Consider the following 24,661-nt stretch of genomic DNA (forward strand, 5'->3'; position numbering starts at 1 on the left):
AAAAAAAAGAGAGAGCAGCCGAGTCATCAAACGGGTTCTGAGTCGATTTCAATTTTGTGAGAGACGTTGCCGCTCAAAACGAAATCTTGTTTTATTTTCTCGTCAAAGCGGCGAGCAGGGAAACTGGGCCGCGAAGCGAGGTGTCCGCTAGCACTTGATAATTTTCAGGGTGTAATTTTCGGGGGGGGATCGTATAACGTGATGAGGCCTTGCGGTGGGGGGATGAGGATGGATCGGGCGGGCGAGCGCTACCGGATCAGCTCCCGCCAGGCGGCGCGGGGCTACGCGGGCCTTGGCGAGCGCTGTTTGCGCAGGGGGGATTTGCCGCGATGGGGTTGCGTTTATGTTGACGTGAGGCCGCGAGGCCGTCGACCATGGTGACTTAGAAGCATCGTCAGCAAAGGGGCTCGTCGCCAGCCGGTTCAAGGGAGAGACCGCCGAATGGCGAAGGCAGCGCTGCCCTTCGCCCCGGCTGTGGCCTGCGCGCCGGTCACCAAGGTGGAGATAAGTGTCTCCTGCAGGTGGGTGCGGCCACGGAGTCCCGCTAAGCACGCAGGCCATTTGCCGCTGCTCTGCCCCCTTCTCGCGTCCCGTTGGTTGCATGGTGTGCGACGTGAGCATGTCCAACAAGTCCGCGGCTCGATTCATCTAGAAGCAGTGCGCGCCCCGGGTCGATTTGCGTGCCGCCATCGCCGTCATTGATCCGAGCTCCACAGATGATTGCTCTCTCGTAGGGGGGCAGGGCGCAGGCGCGTCTTGCGCGTCCCCCGTTTGGCGTGACACTTCGTCTCCCTGGCAATAAAAACGCCGCAGATATTGGCGGCTCCGCCGGGAACGTGACGATTGAATGCCCGCTTCGGCTCGCCTAGTGTGCGTTCCTGCGAATGGTGCAAATATTTGGTGCAATATCCCTGTAGATGGAATTCGAAACTGCCCCTGCCTGCATGTCTGACGCCCGCGGTATCAGAAACTAGGTCTGTGTTTCCTGTTTGGCGATCGGAATCCGAGCTTGCAGGAAAAGGTGCGCCGCTTGATGAACCCGTAAGCCGGGGAAAATGATATGCGTTCATTAGAATACGCGTGGCTGCGTGCGCACCTGATACAGCGAGCAGCTACGTACCTTCGTTGTCTGCGAGCGTGCGCTATTTTGATCTGTTTCTAAATAGACTTCCCATACTACCAGCTGTTCTGCTGCATACAAGGGAGTTGCCAGATATGAAACATGCAGCAAAACTAAAACAGGTTAAACATACTGCAAGGCAGCTGTTCATTGTGTACAAGAAGAATAAACTTGGATGTGGTGAGTGATGTCATACTTTCCGTCCCAACGTTACTTGATTGGAAATTAGGTGATGTTGGGAGGAAATTCGCATCATCACTCACTGTAGGTAAAGACGTAGAAAAAGAGAAACGTCGGGCTTACATAAAGGTAAACATTGTTTATCAGTGTGAAAAACAAGTGGGTAACAAGCTGACTCGGAGCAATAGTGTACCACAAGGTTTAAAAGCTCCGTTTCAAAACGTCGCTATGGTGATTTTTTATCACAGGATGTGTGACATACATGGCTCTAAGTGAAAATTTGTCCGTACCTATGCGTCACGACCCATCGTTATCTTTATTGCCAGCCATTACAAGGTGGGCAGTAATGAATTTGCTCTCTTTGAGAGACAACTCTGCTCACACACCCACTGACAGCTGAAATCCTTTGACAAGCATACTAGTAACACTTCCAGCATCAGAACATGTCAGCTTCACATCTGTTGTTCTGTATAATTCTCTTTAAAAGGTTGGCAGATTTGCCCCATAAGGGAAAAAACATGGTGTTGTGGGCAGCTTCGGTACGGAAAATTCATGCCCCGTCATTCGATTAAACGATAAGTTAGTGGCAGGGATGGGAACCGAACATGGGGACAGACTTTAGCCTGAACTATTCTTTGTTTTGACTGAAAGATCACACGGTTCATACCTCTCTCAGCTTTAATTTGAAGGCCTATAAAGCCTTGTTTGCTGAGAAATAATTACAGCTGGTGTTTATGTTTCCCACCTCCCTTCCGTACTGCAGCGACATTAAAGGGGCTGTGAAGACAAAATACAAGTTTAATTCATTAGAGAGACTGTTTTGTCCCGATAACAATGATACCAATTTTATTGCAAACTTCAAACAAATAGTGGAGATATTAAAGAAAGCATGCGAAGCAGTGGCGATGCCCCGGCCACTTCCCGGCCGTTTCTTTATGATGTCACAATCTTGTTTGCATGATTAGTGGCCACCAACAAGAAACGGGATTGGGCAACTGTAGCGGTGCCTCTTGTTCCGTTTGATCATGTCACTTGAACGCTGATTTCCAGTTGGCACACTATAACTGCATTTTTAATGCTGGCCCATATTAAATCACTCCTGCCAATAGTGCGTTGCTGTAGCGCTGAATTCGAAAGTTTTTCAACATTTGCATTTTTTGGCAAAACAATTGGACATCTTTTGTGGCTGAAATGGCGCTGGCTAAGTCACCCAAGGCCAGTTCTTTCAAATTGAACTTGTGTTTTCTCTTCATGATGTCATGTTTTGTCTTCAGCACGTCACGTAGTGCCCAGCGGGAGTCAAGGCTCGGCTATTGATGATGATGATGATGATTTGTGTTTATTGGCGCAAGTCTAGCTAGGGCAGAGAGCGCCAAAGACATAGTTATTTAGTGACACAGTTGTAAGTGTAAATACCAAATTATTTCATTAAAAACAAAACACAAGTGAAGCAAAATAAAATACTAATGAAGATGGCTGGTGTATAGGGCCATTTGGTGATCACACATGATATGAGATGAGTTCAAAAAATCTCTGTCAAAAATTTAAAAGTACGTTTAACAGAAAACATGGGGTCGTCTCCCAGTAGGTATGCTGGATGCAGCGGAAAGTTACCTCTGTAGTTCTGGAAAGTGTTTATATCGTGTTGTATCAAAAAGGCTCGGCTATTGTTGTCATCTTTGTGAGTGCCTGTTCTCATTGGTTTTCACTTTTGTAGATTGCAAAGCGATCGAAAAGGTTTTTTTTATGCCGAACAAAATTGGTCATCAAACCATGTCTTCCTGTTCTGCCCTTGGTAGAGCTTTCCTGGTAGTACTGCTATCTGGGAGCAAATGTAAAATACAGGCGCAGTTGACTAATGAAGTTGACTCCGGTTTGTTTCAAGTGGATTGCACTAATAATATCTGATTATTATAATCACTGCTGCACATGTGGTGCACTAGGATTCAGTTGGTACGGTAGGCTTTTGTATCGTTTGACTGCACTTCCTTGCAAGGTTAAACATTTCAACAAAATCAAAACTGAAGCAACACCTACTGCCTGCACTAAGGCCTCACATTTTATAATGTTTGCTAGTTGAAGTTTGCGTCTTTTAAGAAGCACAGAATCATCGAAAGTTCCCGTATACATTTGATGTTTACATGTCCCGGCGCCTCCCTGTTTGTTCTGGAAAAACATGTAGTTTAACTCGTTTATTCCCACTTAACTATCCAAGATTCACGATGTCAAATTGTAGGGCGGGAAATTGTGTGGTGCGGTGACACCTGTTTTCACAGTTTTGGCATTTTCTTCATTAATAAGCAATTGGCGCTGCTGCAAGTGGTATGTTTATATTCGTGATACTCTATTCTACTGGTAGACTGGCTTGCTGGCTTACAAAATGTTGGGAAACTGGTGAATAACCTCAGGGAGTCTAAGTTAACCCAGAGCACTCTCTTATGGCATGCATTGCAGTCCTAGATATTGTGACAGTTCTTTTTTTTTGCGATAGTAGCAAGCTCACGTTTTGTTTTTCTCGCAGGCAACTCAAAGACATGGACTTCTTCTCCAAGTCCGATCCCATGTGTGTTTTGTTTATGCGGGAATCTGACAGTGACAGATGGAGGGAGGTAAGTGATGGAAACAGTCTGCAGCGGATTAACAGCACTCAACTGCTCCCCCCCCGTTTCTCTCCCTTCACAGGTTGGCCGCACAGAAACGATAGACAACTGCCTCAATCCTGATTTTGTGACCAAGTTTATAGTAGACTACTATTTTGAGGAACGGCAACAACTTATGTTTAAAGTGTAAGAACCAAACATTGTGCTTGCTAAAGTGATTGCACTGGAACACGTGCGCTAGACTCATGCTCTCGTTCCATGCAGGTACGACATTGACAGTCCCAGTGTAGACCTTCAAAATCATGTGAGTGCTACTCGCGTGCGGATGACGCACGTGATAGTGTGGTGACGTTGGTTATCGTGCATTGCAGGACTTTCTTGGCCAGGCGAGCTGCACGCTGGGAGAGTTGGTTGCCTACCAGGGCACGCAGATGAAGTTTCAGCTTTCGTGAGTGCCTCCTTTTTACACCTGCTGGTTTTTCCTTACAGTTGAAGCCACTTGTACCAATTACTTAATAAGGAACTCCCTGGAGTGTATTGTCAAAAGTCATTGTCAAAAAAGTCAAAAAAAGTCATTGCCTGGAGTCATTGTCAAAAGTTTCTAGGCCATGCCAAAGGTGCATAGCCGACAAGGAATTCAAAGTACAACTTTACACTTCAACGGAGACTGAAATGTTTTGCGCCAAAGCTGGCAAAGGCCTTACCTTTCTGTCTTGCTGTCATATGATCATATAATAATTCAGACGCACTTGAATGGTTGATTGATCGATTGATTGATAATGAGCTTCAATGTGCCGACCCTTCATGGGCAATGAGGTGTGCCTTAGTGGAGGGCTCCGGATTAATTTTGACCACCTGGTGATCTTTAATGTGCACCGAAATCTCAAGCACACAGGCGTTTTTGCTTTTCCCCTCCATGAGTGCACTGGTAAGCTTTCGCTTTCGCTTTGGTTTATTTGTAATGCGAAAACTTGTTACGTGGCCTAGAAAATTTTGACAGAGACTGTACCTGATTTTTCAGTTGCTGCCTTAGTTTTACAGATCCCAGACTGAATTTCATGGCAGCCTATTGCTGTCTGGGTGTGCTTGAAAGTCGTGGGTGCTACTTTGTAGTTGACAAGCTCGTCGCTAACTAACGCTTTAGTATCGGTGAACACATCATATGCGCGGCTCTTGTTCAGTTGTAGCTTATGATAAGGGTGCAAGTGGGCATAAGGTTTTGTTAAAGCAGACACATTTTCTCGTAAAAAGTTACTAGGTATGAAGTGGCCCAGTCTCTGGATGGATAATGTTTGCTTTTTTTAGAGAGAGAACATTAAAGTGCGACTTCATTAAGCCAAAAACACTGCCACAAAACGCAAGTACAACCTAACCTGTTCTAACATAGCTGGTAATGGTGTCCTCAGGGCTCATAATGAGACTGCTAGTGAACCATAAACTACGGGCTGAGAGGTTACGTTCTGACAAAGTTTAGCATAATGTTTTTAAAGACGATAGTCTTTCTTAAGCTACTTGAACGGGAAAATTTTGGTCTGTCTGTCTGTCTGTCACTCGATTCAGCCACCCGGCCAAAGTGAACCAAATGGTGCCCAATAGTCTCATATACTCACAGCCACATATGAACGTCTAAGTCCAGTGGCAATGTTCATACTGGTCAACATTGTTGAACAAGAACAAAACATTACACAAATATGAGGCAGAAAATCAATACACAAGGGATAATTGCAGTGTTCCTTCATGGATCCTTGATTTTTGCGATAGCAAATGAAATACTATGTCCACTGCAGAAAAAAAATTCACTCCGTCACCTGCTGTTGCCCATGCCACTATAACTTCTGGTGGCATTTTAAGAAATCAAACGACAACAGTTACGAAAGGTTCCACTAGATAGGTTCCACGTTCCGCTTGGAAAGCACGTGAAATAAGGAAATGTGGTTCTACAAATGTTGAAGTAGGGTGCCTCAATTCACGTGCGTCTCCACCGTAAGGCAGCGCTGGCATAAAAACACCCGGCCTGGAGCATTAGAACGCAGTAAATTTAAATTGAATGGAGAAAACCTCTAGCGTGTCCATCTTGGGAGGAACGAGACGGGAGAAGAACAGATGAGTGGTGAGTGGGAAACGGAGGGGAGGCATTTATTTACTAGGGGCGCCAGTCGACTATCATCTTTCGTCAACATTTGCAACGAAAGGAGCAGATAAACACCCAATTTTCTTTTCTTTTGTTCCAGGGGACTCCCGGGCAATTGTGGCACCATCTTGTGTGAGTTTCATGAACCAGTTTTGGGCGGAAGCGCTGCGCTTGCTCGCCACTACAAAACTTGTGTCTCATTTTTCAGTGACTGTTGAGGAGGTGCTCGACTGCAAGGTGAGGCCCAAAGCAGCTGCAACATATCATCATCAGCCGCAGCATGAGCAGCTGATTGTTCACTACTGTCCTCAATGATTTCCCAGTGCTGTTATCCCATAGAGCTTTATCTACATATCTTTGCCCCCTGAACCTACTACTGAACCCTGCCTCTTCACTTTGTGTTCTACTGTCCCTGGTATTCTGTTCTTTGGTATCTATTTCTCTTACTTTGGCAGCCCACGTGCCGCTGGACATTGTGCAACTTTGCCTCCTTCTTTCAACACGAATGTACTTCACACAGCTCTGCTGTGTAATGAGGGCACCTTTTGCAAGAGGGAAATGCACAAGCTGTTCGTTCGCCCTATTGACTGGAGACCTAACCATCATATGCGGTTGACCAGAACGCTATGGTTATGATGGCAACCGTGCAGTCTAACGAGTTAGTTGGGAAATGATGAGATGACGACAGAGCATGCTCTGTTGTCGGAGAATGCTGTGAGCGTCCAAAACATGCTCCTGGAGCTTCCTGGTTGATGTGGTTCCATCGACTCCCCTGGTTGTTGCAGCGGGTCATCGACATGCAGTGGTACGGCCAGAAGCTGGACAAGAAGGACTGGTTTGGCAAGTCGGACCCGTTCCTGGAGTTCTACCGGGTGAGCGAGGACAACAGCTACACGGCCGTCTTCCGCACGGAGGTGGTCAAGAAGTCGCTCAACCCGACGTGGCGGCCCTTCGCCATCCAGATGCGGCAGCTGAGTGGCGGTGACGAGGACCGCACCATCCGCGTCGTCTGCTACGACTGGGACTTTGACGGCGGGTGAGTAGGCCTCGTCCCCTAGCTAGTCCCGGGCTGAGAGCCTCCCTCCTCCACGCTGCGTTGCATACCAGCGTGTCTCGCAGCCACGATCATATCGGCGAGTTCTACACCAACGTCCGAACCCTCGCCCAGGGACCGGGGCCCGCCAACGAGTACGAGGTGAGCCCCGCTGCCTTCTCTCTCTCTCTCTCTCTCTCTCTCTCTCTCTCTCTCTCTCTCTATATATATATATATATATATATATATATATATATATATATATATATATATATATATCTGTATCCCTCTCTATCCCTCCCACTCTCATCTCTATCTGTTTCCCTCTCTCCCTCTCTCTCTCTAAGGCTCCCACTCTCATCTCTCTATCTGTATCTCTCTCTATTCTATCCCTCCCCCTCTCATCACTCTATCTGTTTCTCTCTCTCCCTCTCCCTCTCTCACACACACATACACTGCTGGCTTTACGTTTTCTGTAACAAAGTATGCACATTGTAGGAAGTGTTTGTACCTGATAATACAGCTCATTTCTAGAGGCTAGCTTTACGATAATGAAAAGCAGTACCGTAAAGTTCTGAGGGAATGCCCTCCCCCGAAACATCGTCCACCCCCCTCCCCTCTCCACAATTTGGTTGGCGGTGCAGCCACTTTTTTGTAGTTTTTCGCAGCTGACCCAAAAGTTCGCTCATCCCATATTTTTCACTTGATATCGCTGTACTTTGGGTGGGCGTTCTTCCGGAACTTTAGGGCAGTGTTATTTCGATGTTTTTAGGCAGGTATGGGAACGACAGAAGGGAGGACTACGCCGAGCCCACTTGTACTAAACGTGATTGTCACGCTGCATTTGTTCAATATATCCGCAGTTCATGAAGCACAAGAGGGAGCTGTGAAACGATGCAGGTAGCTTTAGCTACAGCCTGTTACCACTTGCGAAAGTGGAACTCCTGGTGCGAACAATGTTGCACGTGCGGGAACATGGCTGATAATTTAGGTGAAAATTGTGCTATGAATATTCGTCTCCACAGCTTGTGAACGCGGTCATTAAATATTAGCTGGAATGACAGCCAAAACCTTCTTGCCAGGCAGGTAGGCCTAGCCGCTCTGAGTGCCTTGAAACCGCTATCACTGTCGCACCCGTCCCTGATGACACTAGTAGTGATGACACTAGTAGTGAGGCCTGCCCGATGTACTCGGACTAGTGGGACACCCAAAACGTATGCTTATTTTAACCCGAGAGAGAAATCGCCGATGGGACAAAATAGTGAAATCTGAAAACAGCATGTGTCTCTTGAAAACTTGAAAGACGGCGCAGCGATGTCCAAAAAGCACATCTGGTGACACTGTATCATAGGAACATGTTGGACACGATGTACTTCGTCGTTATGCCACGAACGTCGCATTGCCTGCAGAAGCTTTTTTAAAATTTAATTCTCTCTTTTTCATGGCCAAAGTGGAAAAGGTAGTGCTAACAAACACGAACAGAAATGCTGAAACCACTCTCCTGTCGCTTAGTCCACCCAAGGGCAGTCAGAGGCCAGTGGCAGGTGACTCAGCCATTGCAAACTTTTTGCACGGCTCCATATCTCGCTTCCCCCTTTCTCCTCATCGTCGCTCGCTCCCTGCATCATCCAGGTTCAACCTGAAACCTGCGACGAGAACGTTCCTTCTTGTTTACTTTTAAAGACGACAGTCTTTCTTGGGCTACTTACTAAATGCAAGACTTTTGGTCTGTCTGCATGTCTGTCTGTGACTCGATTCAGCCACCCAGCCAAAGTGAAAGGGAAGCTGCGCAATAGTCTTATATACCCACAGCCAAATCAAACATCTAAGTCCGGTGTCGGTGTTCATGCTTGTCAACATTGTTTAACATCAACACAACATTATGCAAATATAAGGCAGAAAACCTGTACATAAGTGATATTTGCAGTGTTCCTTTATAGAAAAATTCGTGGATGCTTAGATTTTGCGATAGCAAATGAAATACTGCACCAATTGCAGAAAATCATCGCCTGCTGTGGCCAGTGCTACTATACCTCCTGGCGGCATTTAAGAAATCAAACGGCAACGACAACTAAAGGTTTCACTAGATAGAATCGACGTTTCGCTTAGAACGCTCGTGGAGAAGGGCAACGTGGTTCTGTAAATGTTGTAGAAGGGTGCCTCGATTCATGCGCGTCTCCACCGTACGGGAGCGCTGGCATCAAGGCACCCGGCCTGGAGCAGTGGAACGTGGTAAATTTAAATGGCCTTGAGCAAACCTCTAGCATGTTATCTTGGGAGGAACGAGACGGGAGAGGAACAGCATGAGAGGTGAGCGGGAAAGCGGAGGGAGGCATTTACTTGGCAGGGGCGCCTGTCGACTATCGTCTTTTGTCAACATTTGCAACAAAAGGAGCAGATACGCGACTGTTTTTTCTTTCAACCTTGTTTTGTTTGTTGGCTGCCAGTACAGCTGGGAAGGGAAAGTGAGAAGACAATGTGATCCCGGGCGGTACCCCTGACACTTCACAAGCACTGAAAGCCAGTCAAAGTGGCAACCCCCAAATGTCCTCGTGCATTTGCGCCACTCATGCCGCACTCTCTCACACGTTTGTTCTCTCTGAAACAAAACGCTGTTGGCTTAGTGCATACTGGCACGGTTATGCCACGCTTGTTCATCGTAACTGAGCATTCGTTACAGCTTTTGCTGTTACAATTGGGCTTTACTGCACACGAAAACATGGTTTAGAACGTATGTTACAACCACGGGGGGGAATCAAAGGCTAGTGTGAATCGCGGGGCTCATGCTCTCGCGTTCCTTCTACAAGTGGGCTGTAGTGTGCTTGCTTGTTTTGCAGCTTAGATTCAAAAGTCTAAACTTATCTTCATTCTCTGCTTAATTAAGCTGTTCTGCCGTTGTGTTTGCTGTGTTCTTCTCTTGCGTCACACACGGTTTAAAAAACCCCTGGAGTGGCTGTAAAAAAAATGCTTTTTTTTTTGACACTGGGAAAGAGCAAGAAGATGGCACAGGGTCTCATTTTGTTAAAATGTCGGAGTTAGAATGCAACGCATAAGGTGTGCACACCGAACGGCAGGATGTGCATCGTATTAGCTACAGCACGTGCACAGTAGTACGTGCTTAAAAGAACGCTGTGCTGTTACATTGTAAGCACGCAACAACCTACCTGCCCTCAACCTATCACACAGTAAATGGGAATGAACTTGCAATCTGTCATGGAGGCAGAGTCGCAACTACTGGCTCATTGGGCATGCTCACCTGATGTCTTCTCTTGTAGCTCATCAACAAGAAGAAGCAGGCGAAAAAGAAGAAGTACAAAAACTCAGGCGTGGTAAGTTGAGCACGCCGGGCCGGTGCGGCGTCACGTCTTCTAATGCCTGTCGCTCGTGCCTGCAGGTGAAGCTAATGTCCTTTGGAATTCGAGAGGAGGCCACTTTCCTTGACTACATCCGGGGCGGGTGAGTGAGTTCTCGAATGAGACTGCCAAGGCATTTCAGGGGCTTCCGAAGCCCCATGTGCGCCGTCAAACTCCCCTGCCACGTGCTTTTCTCTCTGTCAAGCTTCGTGTCTTGACGAAAAGTTTATTTCGCTTCGAGGCATGTTAAACACATGCATCCTACTTCTGGATTTTCCTCGTGGCTGTCAAAGGCTAACTGCACTCAAAATTTAGACCTCTTGAATTTCTGTATAGTCTGCTGAAAAAGAAAGCAAGATTCAAAATACAACAGCTGAAATATGCGCGTGGACGCCGCAAGCGGTCAGTGAAAATCGGCGATTTTTAAACCGAAATCCAGGAGAGCGCGGCCATTAAAGTGACGTTGCAGCCATCCAGCGAGAGGCCGGATGGTCAGCAGCTTGGGAGCAAGCCTGCACGCAAGCTCTACATGCGCACGGGGCAGCAAATGGTGAAGCGTTCGCAGCAGAGCTCGACCGTTTCTCCAGCTGCGTGGCTGGCCAGAGGAAGAAGCCCCCATCGGCTGGATTGTTATAGGCGCGTCTTGGCTGTTTTTTGCGATTTGCCGGCAGGCGCAGCGTGGTCTGCAGTGGAGCTTTTTTAAATGCTTCTGACTGACTAACAAAGCGTTTCACGGGGCCACCACTTATGTCCCAGCTGATTCGGTGGTACTTACTACACATTAAAAATAAATTTTGGTCAAGGTAAATTTGAGTGCAGTTGGCCTTTAAGCTTGCTTTTCTGCAAGACACCTAAGCATTGCGTAGAAGTCGAATGTTCAAAACATGCCATTGAAGTGTAGGAGCAACAGTAAGTTCAGAAGCAGACAGATTGGATAAGCCATCATGATTCAGTATCTCTTACTGCACCCCCCACCCCCCCACGGGGAGGGGGGCGGCGCATTCATGATACAGTGGTTAAAGGTACTCGTTTTTTTAATTGCTTGTATTAATTTCTGTCAGGTTCGAAAATACTACCAGAAATATTTAAAAAATATTGGCTCATTGGGTTTGGGTTGAAAGTGCAAAGTTTAATATTGTGTGCAATGTTATGTACTATGGAGAGTTTTACAGGCAGGTAACCATGAATTTATAGGAAGACATTCCTGTCTCAATGTTGTATATTGCTGCACTTAGAGCCCTTATAGTTATTGCAATGTCTAACTTTTTGCAACTGCAGGTTTCCTGATGTGTTGGGTGCCAGTCTCTACAAGCAGACAAGATTTTTTGCCGCATTTGTATCGATGTTCTGCTAATGGCGTTGCTCTTTAGCTGCGAAATAGTGTCTCTTGGCTAGATTCTAGCGCTGTAGTAGCTATGTGCACTGGCATCACTGGCCTTCAAGTAACTTGTCCAGTGTGACAAACAATCGGGGAGAGATCATTATGTGTGCTTGAAGCTTGTGTGGATTTAGTGAGCAATAGAAGTTGCGAAATGCTGGCGTTTATCGGAAAAGTGGAAATCAGTGCCATCAATTGCTGTTTCGTAATTTTTTAAAATTCACTTTTAACCGCATTGCTTCTTTGATCAAATAGCAGGGGCCCGCAAGGTTTCGAGGATGTTACGGCAGGTCTAACTGGATACTGGTGCCACCGGGCTCTAATATTGTAGGTTAAAGGCTTTTTGTTGCAGCACAATTGTGGAAATTTGTTTTAGGAACACTGACAGGGCACTACAATGCTTGCTGCTTACAATACCTTTGTGGGGGTGGTGCTAAACGTTGTTATAAGTACTGTCACACGCTGACCAGGGGGTGGAGCTTTGTGTAGACGTGTAACCTAACTAATCGTGTGTCCTGTGTGTTTATTTGTCAGGACTTTGTTGCGACGCTAGACACACGCTGTGAGTACACCGATTAAGGCTGGTCACGTACGCATGTTCCCACTGTGGTTGCAGCTCAGAACAGTGTGTAGAGTAGTGCACACGGCGGGCACGTGACCCCCGTCTAGAGCGTGCAGACTGTGGACAGCAGCGTGTGTGGACAACGTTTGGTGACTGCTTCGATCCTGCTAGACGTAGCTGTCGTTGAACTGGTACGCTCGCTCACTCTGTCCGTCTAGGACATGAGGGTGTTCGTTACCCTGAGCAAGGGCAGTGTGCATTGTGGCATGTCATGTTCTGTGGTGGGTGTGTCCACCTTAGTTTCTCAGTCTCTGTGGCCAAACTAAGCCGAAGAAAGGTGTAGTTGGCCAGGTGTGCAGCCCGGTCTTGTCACTATGGCCGCTGCTCCCTTGCCAAGGGACCAATTCGGTCTAACCTAGCTGCCACCAGCCACAATTCAGCACGGTGCATGCCACTTGTTTTCGAACCTGGAATACATTTAATTGCTCGCGGCATTACAATGTTAAAATGTGTGTCTCTTCAGGTCATTCATTTGCATCCTACTTTTTAAAGCAAGGTCTAACGATGGAGCTGAGGTGTCGTTGAGCAAAGACTAGATAGGTTGTTGGCCTGTTGAGCCATACATTAACGTCATCGTACATTAACGTCTGCAGCCGTACATCATCACACAGCCAGTGTCATATGAAAGAAAAAAAAGAAAAACATACGTGATCACAGCATAATGTCTGTAGGGTGAGAGAGAAACGGGAAGATGGAGGTGACATTAACGTCTGTCCATCTGTCCGCCCCCACGTCGTGGGTCGCCAGCCTGCAGATGCACTTCACAGTGGCGGTGGACTTCACGGCGTCCAACGGGGACCCGCGGGACCCCGGGTCGCTGCACTTCCTGGACGCGTCGCAGCCCAACGCGTACATGATGGCCATCCGGGCCGTGGGGGAGGTGATCCAGGACTACGACTACGACAAGATGTTCCCCGCGCTGGGCTTCGGGGCGCGGCTGCCGCCCGACGGCGTGGTGTCGCACGAGTTCTTCCTCAACGGGCACCCGACGGACCCGTACTGCGCGGGCATCGACGGCGTCCTCGAGGCCTACCGGAGGACGCTCCGGTCCGTGCAGCTGTACGGGCCCACGAACTTTGCACCGGTCATCAACCACGTGGCAAAGTGAGTGGGCGGGGGCCGGGACTGCATGCATTGGAGGGGCCACGGCTTGTTCCACCGTGGCACTCCCTCTCCTCTCAGTGAAAGGTCCTGGAGGCATTGTTTGACTACCTTGAGGATATTGGCATCGCTACGACATTATAGGGCATCCTTTGTGCCTGTAGTTCCACTTATATTCAATGCCCCTAAACAGGGTGCTATAACTTTTTTGTTTTTCCTTTCTTCCACTACAGTGTAGACCATTTATAACGCAACCGTTTACCGTATTTACATGATTGTACAGTGTAGACCATTTATAGCGTAACCGCTTATAGTGCGGGACTGGATATAACGCGGGTTTTTGTGACCACCGGTTTGCCTCCCATAGAACTCAATGCATAAGCATACCGCTTAAGATGCGGTTGGCCGAACCACAATACCGTTTATAGTGCGGTTTTTCGGCGGGTCTGCTGATTGACCGGCGCAGCTGGGGCATCGTTTTAGGGTAGCAAAAGAAAAAAAGAAATGATGAAATCGGCCATCTGACGCAGCGCGCACCCCTTGCTCTCCTCTAACTTCGACACAGAAGAAAAAAATAGGCACCCTTTAGTTCGCGCGTACGTGATAACCGCAGCTGTCCTTGCTTGATGCACCTCGGAAGATAGCGACCGACTCCCCGTCCACGCGTGGCAAGTTGTTTCTATTAATCGTGAACCGCATGGCCCATTTTCGCACACGAATTGTGCACATCGGCGTTGCGCACATCGGCGTTGCGCGTGCGTTTTTTTTCATGCTCGCGTCTACGATTCCGCGCTGGCGGTGGCTTCTTCGCGTGGCAGTGGGAGGAGCCTGACGACTTGCACCAATGGAAAGACGCGCACCTAATGGCGGGAGATTCGAAGCGCTCCGAGCCGGCTAGCCGCGCCAGAGGTGTTTAGGCCAAAGTCCTTCGATCAGATGAAGGGACTTTAGTTTAGGCTTACCACCGCGGTATTTTTTGATGGGCGCTTTCACAAGCAGCGTGGATGGCAGTTTATATTCCACTTTGCGGTCACATTATCAGCTCTTTTCTTGCATGAGCATCTTCGCTTGCGCCTCGTGCGGCATTTCAGCGAGCGGTTAGAAGTTGTCGCTGGAGCTGCCTGCACCGCTTTACGGCCAGTGCCGACGCCATGTTGCCGCCTCTTACTACGCCGCACACATTACGCCAGTTGTATCCGCGCCGGCGTCGCCGCGCCTGCGGCATGCGCTGCACGTTTTCGCGAGAAATCGCTCCATGCGGTTCACACATTAGAACATTGTGCAGATAAGCCACCGCTCTATCCGAACAAGCGAGCCGCGCGAAGGTTTCCACCAGCAGTACGTTGCGCTGATAAGCAGCCGCCTTCGGCATCGTGAACACAAGGTGGGGTAAAAAAAAAAAAAATCCCGCTGGCCTTTCTTATCATGTCTTGCGGCATCTTCGTAGGCGCAAAAAACGCAGCCGTGGTCTTTCAAAACACAAACACAACGGAAGTTAAAGCCGCACTCGCCGTTTGTAAGACCGCGCTTTTGCATTGTGAGACCCTGCAGCAGCGGCTGATGTTAAAAATAATATGAAATAAAGACCCTGCCTTCGTTTTTAGGTGCTGTGCATTTGGGTGATAAAAAATTTAGGATGACTTCAGAGGTAGGTGGCGATTTGGTTGAATTCGTGCACGTTTTGGTTATATTGCGGTACCGCTTATAGTGCGGATTTTTGCGGATCCCGCGACATACGTTATAAGCGGTCTACACTGTATGTCGACTCTCTTTTTTAAATTTGACAATCCAATGTTGGGGCGTCGACTTAAAATTGAAATCGAACTGTGTACCGCTACTAACGACAAGAGAAACGAGAAATCAGGGGTGCTATGAGGTGGGGACAGCTTTGTACCCTTGTTTCCATGGTTATGGTCGAAGCGTAGCGTGTTAATTTACCATTGCATACATTCTGGCGTCAATGTCAGACCGAAACTCGAGTATGCCTGTTCAATTTGGCACTCCTGGCAAACATATCTTACTAAATATCTAGAAAGAATGCAGAACTGCGCCGCCCGTTTTATTTGCTCCCAGTGCTCTAACGATATCAGCGTCACCGCATTAAAAGAATCAATGCACTTACCGTCACTTGAATCACATCGATCAGTTTGTCGCCTCTACCTCATCCATGCTTTTTTCTATCACCCACAATCACGGCACGTCCTGTTACAACCTTCACACAGAACTTCATCCCGCATAAACCACAGCCACCCTATAGACTAATCAACGGCTGCACCTCAGCCATGAACAACTCTTTTTGTCCCAATGGAATAACACTATGGAACAACCTGCCTGATAATATATAGTCACGTGCGGCAACCGCCAAGCCTTCCGAAATAAACTGAACAGTCACATGTCGCAATCTGAGTGAATGCAGCAAACCTATGCCCTTGTAGATTACTTTGTTGGAGCCCTGTTTTTTAAATGCGGAGCATTTCTTAGGCTCGCCTGGTCCTCCGTCGTTGATGGCGGCGCCGTCCACACGCTCACTGCGCATGCGCAACTCTCCTCCTTACACCCACAGCTCCGCGATACTACGCTATAAAAAAAAGAAATAGTTAGCGGCGCCCGGTTTCGATCCCACGACTCTCTGGCCGCAACAGGAGGTACGCGGTGCTCTTCCCACTACGCTACAAATCCGGGACAGGAGCAAGTGCTACGAACGCGCCTTATGTCCTTGACTCATTTAAACTACGTCAAGAAGCTACTGATACAACGAAGGCACGCGAACCTGAACATCAACGGAAACGACGAACTGAAAACTTTAGAGGGGGATGCTGAATTTCCCGTGGGAAAGCTGTGGCGGGAAGCGCCACGCGCCTTGCAGCTCAACCAGCCCCGTCCGCAGCGCCTCTGATGCTGATTGTGGCAGGATGCCCCTAAAGATTGGCCAACCAAAGAATCCATCACGAGATAGGTTCGCGTTCAACCACCGTCGTCATCTTCCCGTAGGGGAACCGCCGAAGAAGAAGAAGAACGAGAAGACAAAGCTGCGAAGAGGAGGGCGTGTACATTGCTCTCAGCCGGTGCACCAATGTCACCAACCTTTACCTCACCAAAGCTGACGGAGACTACCGATTCTACCACAGACACAACATCGACAAGAACATGATGGACGAGTTTCGGCGCCTCGAGAACTACCGCCTACTGACCGTAACACAACAGCACTTGCGTGCCTTTGCCACCGGTGTGGACCCGGACGCGGAATTCCCTCTGGCGCTACTAAACACCAGATCACTCAACATAACGGCAACACAATGGAACCACACGGAGCCGCCACGATGCTTCGCATCCTCATCAGGGTTCCCCACGGGAAGATGGTGTAATTTTTTGCCTTCATTTTTACTGCAACACTTTTTGTACATTCTCTTTTTTTCCTTTTTTCTGCTGTTTGTGTTCATCGTTGAGCTGTAAATCATACCTTGTACCTTATGTAATGCCCCCCCTTATGTAATGGCTTCGGGACTTTAAGGTGGAAATAAATGAAATGAAATGAAATAAAGGTGATGCCGGCTTTGAGAGCTGGTGTTACCGATCTGTGCCCTTTGTCCACCGTACTCAGAGCGACTACCCTCTCAGCATTGTGTTCGGAAGTATGCTGAACAGTGTGATGTGATTGTGGCTACGTTAGCGCCATGCATTGAATCAAGGCATTTGCTAATACTTACTTTGTTTATTAGAGACGAATGAAACACTTTTTTGAATGCGAGGAACGTACTCGCGAATAAAGGAAATCGCGAGTGGCCGCTTCCGGCAGCCACCATGTTTGTTTTGGTATTTCACGGCAGTGGCCGCTGCCGGTTGCTTCTGATGGTTGTCATCTCGCAGTGAATGTGTTCTCATAATTGTGAATGAAGTTTTTCAATCAACCACAATGCATGATTATCCCGCGTGCTTACACAAAAGCTTTTCTTTTTTCACATCTACTGCGTGCACCACGACCGCACAGCTCTTGTGGGAGCTTCGATCATTGATGGAAGAGCCGCAGTATGGGGGGTATTGGTAGTTGACGGAAGAGCTTCTCTTTGTGATACAATTTGTTAGGCGGCACCCGCATTTTTTTTGTTTTTTGTTTGAAAGATGCAATTTTAAGGGGGTCAACCTACATTCCAGTCGACTTAAATACATGTAAATACAGTATAGTGTGGGGCCGTATGTAATGCAGGTTTTGTGACCACCAGTTTGCTTCCCATAAAACTCAGTGCGTAAGCATACCACTTAAAACGCAGCTGCCCGAAGTGCAGTACAGCAAATAAAAAGGCGCAAATAAAAAAATACCATTTACAGTGCGATGTTTGGGCAGGTCCGCTGATCGACAGGCACAGCTGGGGCATTGCTTCAGGGTCTTGAGGGAAAAAAAAGGACTGAATCAGCCATCTGATATAATGCACGTTCCCTTCTCTCCTCTAAACAAGACACACAAGAAAGAAACAGGCACCCTTTCAACCAGACCGCAGACAACGCGATGAAAGCTGCGCACTCTCTCCCGGAGGGAAGGGCAGCTGGCGGCGTTCTCTTCGGCTGCCTTCGATATATCACAGGCCTGGGAGTTTTCTCCTTTTTCTCCGCAACAAGGAGGGGTCTATTTCTGGTCTACAGCCACAAAAAAGCAGGCATGGCTGCCTGCTCACAAGTGGGTGCTCAGGCTGGCAGGGCATTTTCGAAGCAATAAACGTTTGTTGTTGAGTGGTCTCGTTGAAAGGGGAGTATTGAGTTCATCGCTCAAACTCCGCGCGCACTCAAAACACAAAAGAAGCGCCAAAACTGTGCATACAGGTTCAGGCATAGAAGAGGTTGGTACGCATCGATGACGACGGCGGATCGTCACAGGAAATGAGAGGAATAAGCCTCAAAGTTGACCAGCCAGGACAGCCATAGCCGCAATGATGTCATTTAGGCCTTGTTAGGGGTGCATAATGAGGAAAACTGAAGCGAGCGCGATTGGTTTTTCCACGTTTTTCAGAGCGATTTGCGCTCTCACCGCTTCCCGTGCACATGTAATATTTGGCTCGTGTATTCCTGGAAGTGTAATCTAAATGTCGTGCAGGTTTGCTTGCACTGCTCAAAGAGTGTTGCAGGGTCCCTTTAAGCATTGCCTGGGCTGCCGCTAAAGCCACGAAGCTATAGTCATTGGGTACAAGCTTATAGTGCTCACGGCATGGCTTTTGTGACGGGTGATAGCTAATGCACAGATTGCGCTGACGGCTTTGCCTGTGCTCGATCGCTGTGTAGAAAGGGTGCTTGTTGTGCGGGTGTTTTTATGTGCTTCGTTCACAAATGCAGCCTGTGATCAGAAAGGTGCAATGTGTTGTTGGGGCGCATGAGGTTGCATCTGCAAGCAGAAAGCGTAGAAAAGCTTGCACAGTTGTTGCGCTTTCTACCTAATAATTGGGTGCAGGGGAAGCAGTTAAAGCAGTTTATGCACTTTTTATCGTCAGCCGCCGTAAACATAGTACTGAGGGCATTATTTCACACCCTGTGCTTATTGCATTGTGGCAGTGGCGACGGTCCAGGCCACGATTTTCTATCATTCGTGCTGAGTTTGTGGCCCACTGTTCAACAGAATATCATTCTGCTGTACCATTGTTCACTCAGACAAATGTTTGCCTGAATCCAAATGCGCTCCATGTTCTCGGGTTAAAAAGAGCAAAGAAAGAAATTGTATTTTGCGAACCCCCTAGAGAGCGCCACTTCTGCCTCTGTCCTGTGTGGCCCAGGTTTGCGAGGACGTACCGTGACGGCACGAGTTACTTTGTGCTGCTCATCATCACGGACGGTGTGATCAGCGACATGCCGCAGACGCAGGAGGCCGTCGTACAGGCCTCCACCTTGCCCATGTCCATCATCATCGTCGGCGTGGGAAACGCCGACTTCTCAGGTGAGTGCTTGCTGCGGCTGCTTGGCCGTCTTCGCCAGGCATCTCGGAGGCTGTCTCACTGAGAGAGAGCAAGTTCTCTAGAAGCGTGCCGTTGAAGTAGGGGAAATAAGGAAAGTGAAATTGCAGTTTACAATTTGCTTATCACAGAAATGGGTCAGGGGGTCACAGGTGCTGTTCCCAGCAATGGCAGTTTCTTTTCTTCTTGGAACTAAGCTTGTCTATAGCCCTACACTATGGCTCTCCTTGTATGTAGTCCAGTTGCTTCCTGGATGCATTACAGCTGTGTTCAAATTCAAACTCAAATTTATTTTTTCTCTCAACATAATACAATGTCGATGGTCTCCCTGGCAAGAAAGCTGTTGCTACAGCTTGACGGGGCCAGGGAGCCAAATTGGCAGCTCTATGACGACTGTACAATGCGGTTAAAACGAGGGATACAGCATGACAGTAGCTTTGAGAAGGCCGATAAACATCACGAAAAAATAAAAACAATAAAATACTTGTATAGCGAGCTTCAACGCATTGGTTCGGCGTCACTATAATTTCACTATAATTGCACGTGGCATTGGAAAAGCAGTGACGGGGACCAGCCAATAGGGAGAGCGTGCTCGGGGAGTGGCAACCAATCAGGGCGCTGGGTTCGCTGTCAGCGATGGTCTTCTGCAATAACTGCGCCCACAGCTTCTGCCAATACCGAATTGATAGAGGCTGTCGCCCAGAATGACAAAGCTCACGTTAGAGTAGTTTTATAGCAAACTGCCTGTTGGCTTCTGTAGAAGGCAACCAATGTGGAATCTGCAAATGAAAAAGAGCCGGCCAAAGTGATACAAGGGCGCTACAAGCGAAGGTGGAGAGCTGCCTCATTTGTGATTGTGCTGGCTTTACCTTTGGAAGTGTAAGCATGCTACACAAGGAGGGAATTCTAGCGGGAGAGAGGTAGCCTGAGTGGATAGTGATGGGGGGAGAGTAATAAAATAAAAGCCAGCCATAATCAAACTAGCTCATCTCAGATTGCTTTGGATTGTGTTGGCCTTGGCATTCACTGCTGTGGCCATGCTGCACGAGGAAGGTATGCGAGTGGGAGAAAGTACAGGGTGTTATGGCGATAATTGGAACACTAAAAGGTTTTCCTGAGTGAACCGCTGCTCGGTTTGCGCTCAAACTTTACACGAAGGTCGCAGTTTGTGGTCTGTTTTGTTTGACAACGGAAATGAAGACGGTAGTTACCTGTTTATTCTGAAAGTAAATAGAACCGATTTTCGCTTATGGGAAAATGGCGGCCGATTTGAACATGCGAGCCAGCACAAGTTGATCTTGGAATGACGGCGCCACCTGGGGTGGCGCCGTCAACTGGTGTAGCAGACGATCAGAAAATCTCTTTCGTGCCTAGTTTTTTAACAATCTTTCAACAATCACAAATAGTTGCATAGCAGCTGATACCAAACATAAAATGCTTGCACGGTTCATTATTGCCAATAAATGATGGGTTTGTTTCCTCACCTGCTTTCACATTTTCTGATCGTCTGCTACGCCATTTGGTTCCTTCCTGCCATGGAAGGAGCGTGAATCCCCATCGTCCGTTTAGCTCTGCATACCCCAGGTGGCGCCATCGTTCCGAGATCAGCTTGCACTGGCTGGCACATCCAAATTGGCTGCCGTTCTCCCATATGCAAAAATCGTTTTTATTTATTTTCAGAATAAACAGCTAACTACCGTCGTTGTTTTCATTGTCAAACAAACAAGAAAACTGCGGCCTTCGTGTAAAGTTTGAGCGCAAACCGAGCAGCGGTTCACTCAGGAAAAAAATTTAAAGTGGTCCAATTATCGTTGGAACACCCTGTATGCCAGATCGAATAAGTAGGGGTGGGCAGCCAACAGAAAAGTCTGAAATCGATCAACCTGGTGCATCTTGGATCGCTTTGGCTTATCTTAGATAGTGTTGGCTTTGTCATTCACAGCTGTAAGCATGCTTGCAAAAGGAAGGTTTGTAATTGGAAAAAAGTGCTCCAGTGAGACTAAAAAAGGGTGGGGCCATAAACAAAATCTGATAAGTGATAAATCTAGCTCATTTCGGATTGCCTTGGCTCATCTCGGATTGTGCTGCAGCCATGGAGGTGCTGGACGGGGACGTGGTGCGAGTGAGCTCGCGAGGCCGTGCGGCCGACCGGGACATCGTGCAGTTCGTGCCCTTCCGCAACTTCCTTCAGGGCGGGCCGTGGCAGAGCAACCAGATGCGGCTCGCCAAGGAAGTGCTGGCCGAAATCCCCGACCAGGTCACCAGCTACATGCTCAAGAACCACATCAAGCCCGGGCCGGGCCCCTCCGCGCAAGGCGCCCCCTCCTGAGAGGGCGCCCGGTGCGCGTGTGCCAAACTCTTCTCGCCGTGCGTAGACAAGTAGCCAGCAGTCTTTCACGTAGCGCTGGTCCACTCAACACTAGAGCAGAAACAAGAGAGGCCCCCTCTCCCCCACTACACCCCCCACTACACACTAGACTGCGCTCAGGCCACAGGACGGGCCACCATCCGGATTTGTTGCACGGACCGCGTCGGCTTGCGTCTGGCTGGGGGCAGCAAGAATCCCTCCCGGCACACTTCGCTCCAGGTTCCTTTGAGCGGCATTCCGAAATTGGGGAGAGGGCGTTCTGTAGCAGTAAACAAACCTGTATTCGTCTAAGCTGGGCCTTATCATCGATACTTCGGATTTTGAAATTCATGCTGCGAAACTGAGGCGAGAGTCGACAATTACGCTTTCTAGATGGGAGGTTTGTTCGAGTGAACCTGGAACGGAGTGTGTGACCGCGGCTAGGGCTTCCATTGCTGAAAACAGAAGCAGCGTAGGTGACGTGTAATACTGGCACACCTAGGCTTGCCTCCAGCCATACGCAGGCCGAGACGGCGAGTTATAGTTATGTCGGATATGCATAGTGGGTCAACCAAAGGGGGTGCAAGGGCATGCCATCTCTTGTGAGAGAAGCGTCTGCTGAAAGTTGTTTATTCAGAGAATGCGCGTAGTGGTGCAACGTAAGAAGGAAATAGGGTGTTGTGTAAAGCTCAAATGTGATGGCAAGGCCCCTTTCCGAAACCGTAGAGAGGTAGCACCGGCGTAGTCTCCCAATAACGAAATTGCTTGGCCCATTAAGTGTATCCTGTGTAACTGACAGTCAGGGCCGCCGCCTCCGCTCGGGGGGCGGTAGGCACCGTAATTCTGGTTCATTTCCCATATGCAAAGGCTAGAGCACTCTGTCCCTCCCCCGTCTGGCAAAGCCAATCACGTGTGATATTTTTGTGTCGGCTGCATGCAGTGGGGCACGCACGAACAACGAACAAATTTCCCACACAATAACAATAGCTGCCCGCTCTTCTTGCTCAGAGGCCCGGTGTGTGCTGAATCCGCCACTCCTTTGCCAAAAGAGAAAAAAGAATAAGATACGCCATGCTCTGTCTCTCTCTCAATTTGACCTGCCTTACCGCCTGGCGGGTCTGTGTTGTTGTTGACATTGTGTTCCTCCATGCTGTTTTAACGTATGGGGCTTTATACTGACTATGTTGGAAGCTTTGCTGTTATTTTTCTATTGTGCGGCAAAACCACCAAGGGCACTGAACACAAATAAAACCCACAAGTGTTTTCTTGTTTGCCAAAACAAGGTGTCCGTGTCCGTCACTCGCACGCTAGCCGCGCTCGTCACTCTTGGGTCCGGACTCGCCGAAGAAGTCGTTCTCCACAACGTGGTGTGCACACTGGAGAATCACATTGCGCTCATGGCGTACTTCAGACGCCAGCAGCTTCTGCAGAAGCGTCAGTCTGCGTAGAGGCGGACGGTAGGTAGGTTTCTGTCGCGGAGGTGCTTTATCCGTAGTCCGAGTCGGTGGCGGTGGCTGCGTTGAGTTGACGGGCGTCGTCTCAATTGGCGTGGCGGGAGTTGCGACCTCGTTGGGAGACGCCTGGTCCGTCACCACTGCGCTCGGAACAGCTTGCGGAATCTCCACCGGCGTCTCGTCGTCACTATCACTGTTGTAGCAGGCCATTAGGGATGCCAAAGCGGAGCTCACGGCCGGCGGCGACGGCGGTGCAGGCGCTGACGCCTTCTGTTCAACATCCGACTCCGAGTCGGTTATCTGGTCAGGTTCGTTCGGCGAAGGCTTAACAGGGGAAGCTTCGCGCGGTGAAGCCTCTATCGCGGGAGGAGGTGGTGGTGGTAGTGGTGGTGGAGGCGGCTGTTGTTGCGGTGCCCGGTTCGATGCAGACGCGTTGCGACGTCCATGACGCCGCTTCTTAAAGCGACGGCGTTTAGAATCTTCCTTGAGGACTTCACGGCGCATTTGCTGTTCGGCCTCGGCCGCTTTCTTGGCCTCGATGTTCCGGAGAGTTGGGTAGCGCAGACGCCGCTGTCGCCGCCACTCCTCGACGTCTTCGATGGTCACGGCGACGTTCGCGCAGCGCCGGATCAGCGGGTTGTCGTGCTGGAGCTTTTCGTGAAGCGAAACAAGAGTTGGACTCGCGGCGAAGTCGCAGCCGTCGCGCGGACACGGAACGTGCTCGGAGTAGTGGTTGGCCAGTTCGGCGTGGTCGGCGAAACCTTGCTCGCACGAATCGCAGTAGAAATCGCACGCATCTGGGAACGGACGCTTAGGCCCTCGCTGCCCTGGGCGGTGCTGGCCTCGACCACCTCTACCAGCGCGGCCGCGGTCGGTGGATGCGTTGAACCTGGCGCCGTTGACACATGGACTAGGTGACAATGTGTCTTCTTTGGCAAGAGTTGCTCGAAATGGATTGTCCAGCACGCACTTTTCAACAGCAGCCATTACAATATATTAATAACGGTTCACTTACTTCCGTGAGAGTACGGGCGAAGAGGTCTCTCCGAAATCAGCACTGAAAGCATCACAGAGCACGTGTGCGGGAACTGGCATGGCGACTTCGATCAACTTTGCGCAGCAGCTCTGCCGCAGAATGGTGCGATTGTAGCGTAACCTAACGGCAGTTTATAAAACTTTCAAGCTCAGCAAGACGCGTTTCACAAATGCCTGTTTAAATTGAAACTTGAGGGCGCTTTGAGCGCAAGATTTTTAAAATGCACTCAATGTACATTATTTTAATAAGTGTTGTAGTTAAAAATGCAACGTTAAACAAATTGATTTTTAAAAGTTAGATGCAAGTTGAAATTGACATGCAATATTTGCTCGTGTATTACAAAACAAGCTCCCCTAGTGCATTTTGCCGTAAG

The 24,661-nt window shown here is 48.8% G+C and overlaps 2 protein-coding genes across 3 annotated transcripts; one reads left to right on the plus strand and one right to left on the minus strand.

Annotated features, from left to right (window-relative positions):
* Positions 1-259: 259 nt before the first annotated feature.
* Positions 260-23,080, plus strand: LOC144159255 (copine-8-like). 2 transcript variants are annotated; one of them, XM_077690632.1, is made up of 14 exons: positions 260-521; positions 3,822-3,909; positions 3,983-4,086; positions 4,165-4,204; positions 4,272-4,348; positions 6,132-6,163; positions 6,240-6,268; positions 6,817-7,067; positions 7,139-7,226; positions 10,340-10,393; positions 10,459-10,520; positions 13,165-13,521; positions 19,275-19,435; positions 21,542-23,080. In XM_077690632.1, the coding sequence occupies exons 1-14, from the start codon at positions 442-444 to the stop codon at positions 21,778-21,780; spliced, it is 1,662 nt and encodes a 553-aa protein (XP_077546758.1). In that variant the 5' UTR covers positions 260-441; the 3' UTR covers positions 21,781-23,080. The 2 variants fall into 2 exon arrangements, with proteins under 2 accessions (XP_077546758.1, XP_077546759.1); XM_077690633.1 differs by having other exon boundaries at positions 7,151-7,226.
* On the minus strand, positions 22,725-24,409 carry LOC144159257 (FMR1-interacting protein NUFIP1-like). Its single transcript, XM_077690635.1, has one exon. It carries the CDS (start codon positions 24,237-24,239, stop codon positions 23,106-23,108), a length of 1,134 nt encoding a protein of 377 aa, XP_077546761.1. The 5' UTR covers positions 24,240-24,409; the 3' UTR covers positions 22,725-23,105.
* Between the last annotated feature and the right edge of the window lie 252 nt (positions 24,410-24,661).

Source organism: Haemaphysalis longicornis, unplaced genomic scaffold, assembly GCF_048455015.1.
Source record: "Haemaphysalis longicornis isolate Haplotype H1 unplaced genomic scaffold, Haemaphysalis longicornis Haplotype H1 scaffold_10, whole genome shotgun sequence".
Lineage (NCBI taxonomy): Eukaryota > Metazoa > Arthropoda > Arachnida > Ixodida > Ixodidae > Haemaphysalis > Haemaphysalis longicornis.

What these genes read in the sequence shown, in the direction of transcription:
- LOC144159255 (XM_077690632.1), top strand. Translation starts at nt 442, where the DNA reads ATGGCGAAGGCAGCGCTGCCCTTCGCCCCGGCTGTGGCCTGCGCGCCG. An exon ending in GACTGGGACTTTGACGGCGG is followed by an intron (nt 7,068 to 7,138) that starts GTGAGTAGGCCT and finishes GTTGCATACCAG; the next exon opens with CGTGTCTCGCAGCCACGATC. An exon ending in CTTGACTACATCCGGGGCGG is followed by an intron (nt 10,521 to 13,164) that starts GTGAGTGAGTTC and finishes GTGGGTCGCCAG; the next exon opens with CCTGCAGATGCACTTCACAG.
- LOC144159257 (XM_077690635.1), bottom strand. Translation starts at nt 24,239, where the DNA reads ATGGCTGCTGTTGAAAAGTGCGTGCTGGACAATCCATTTCGAGCAACT.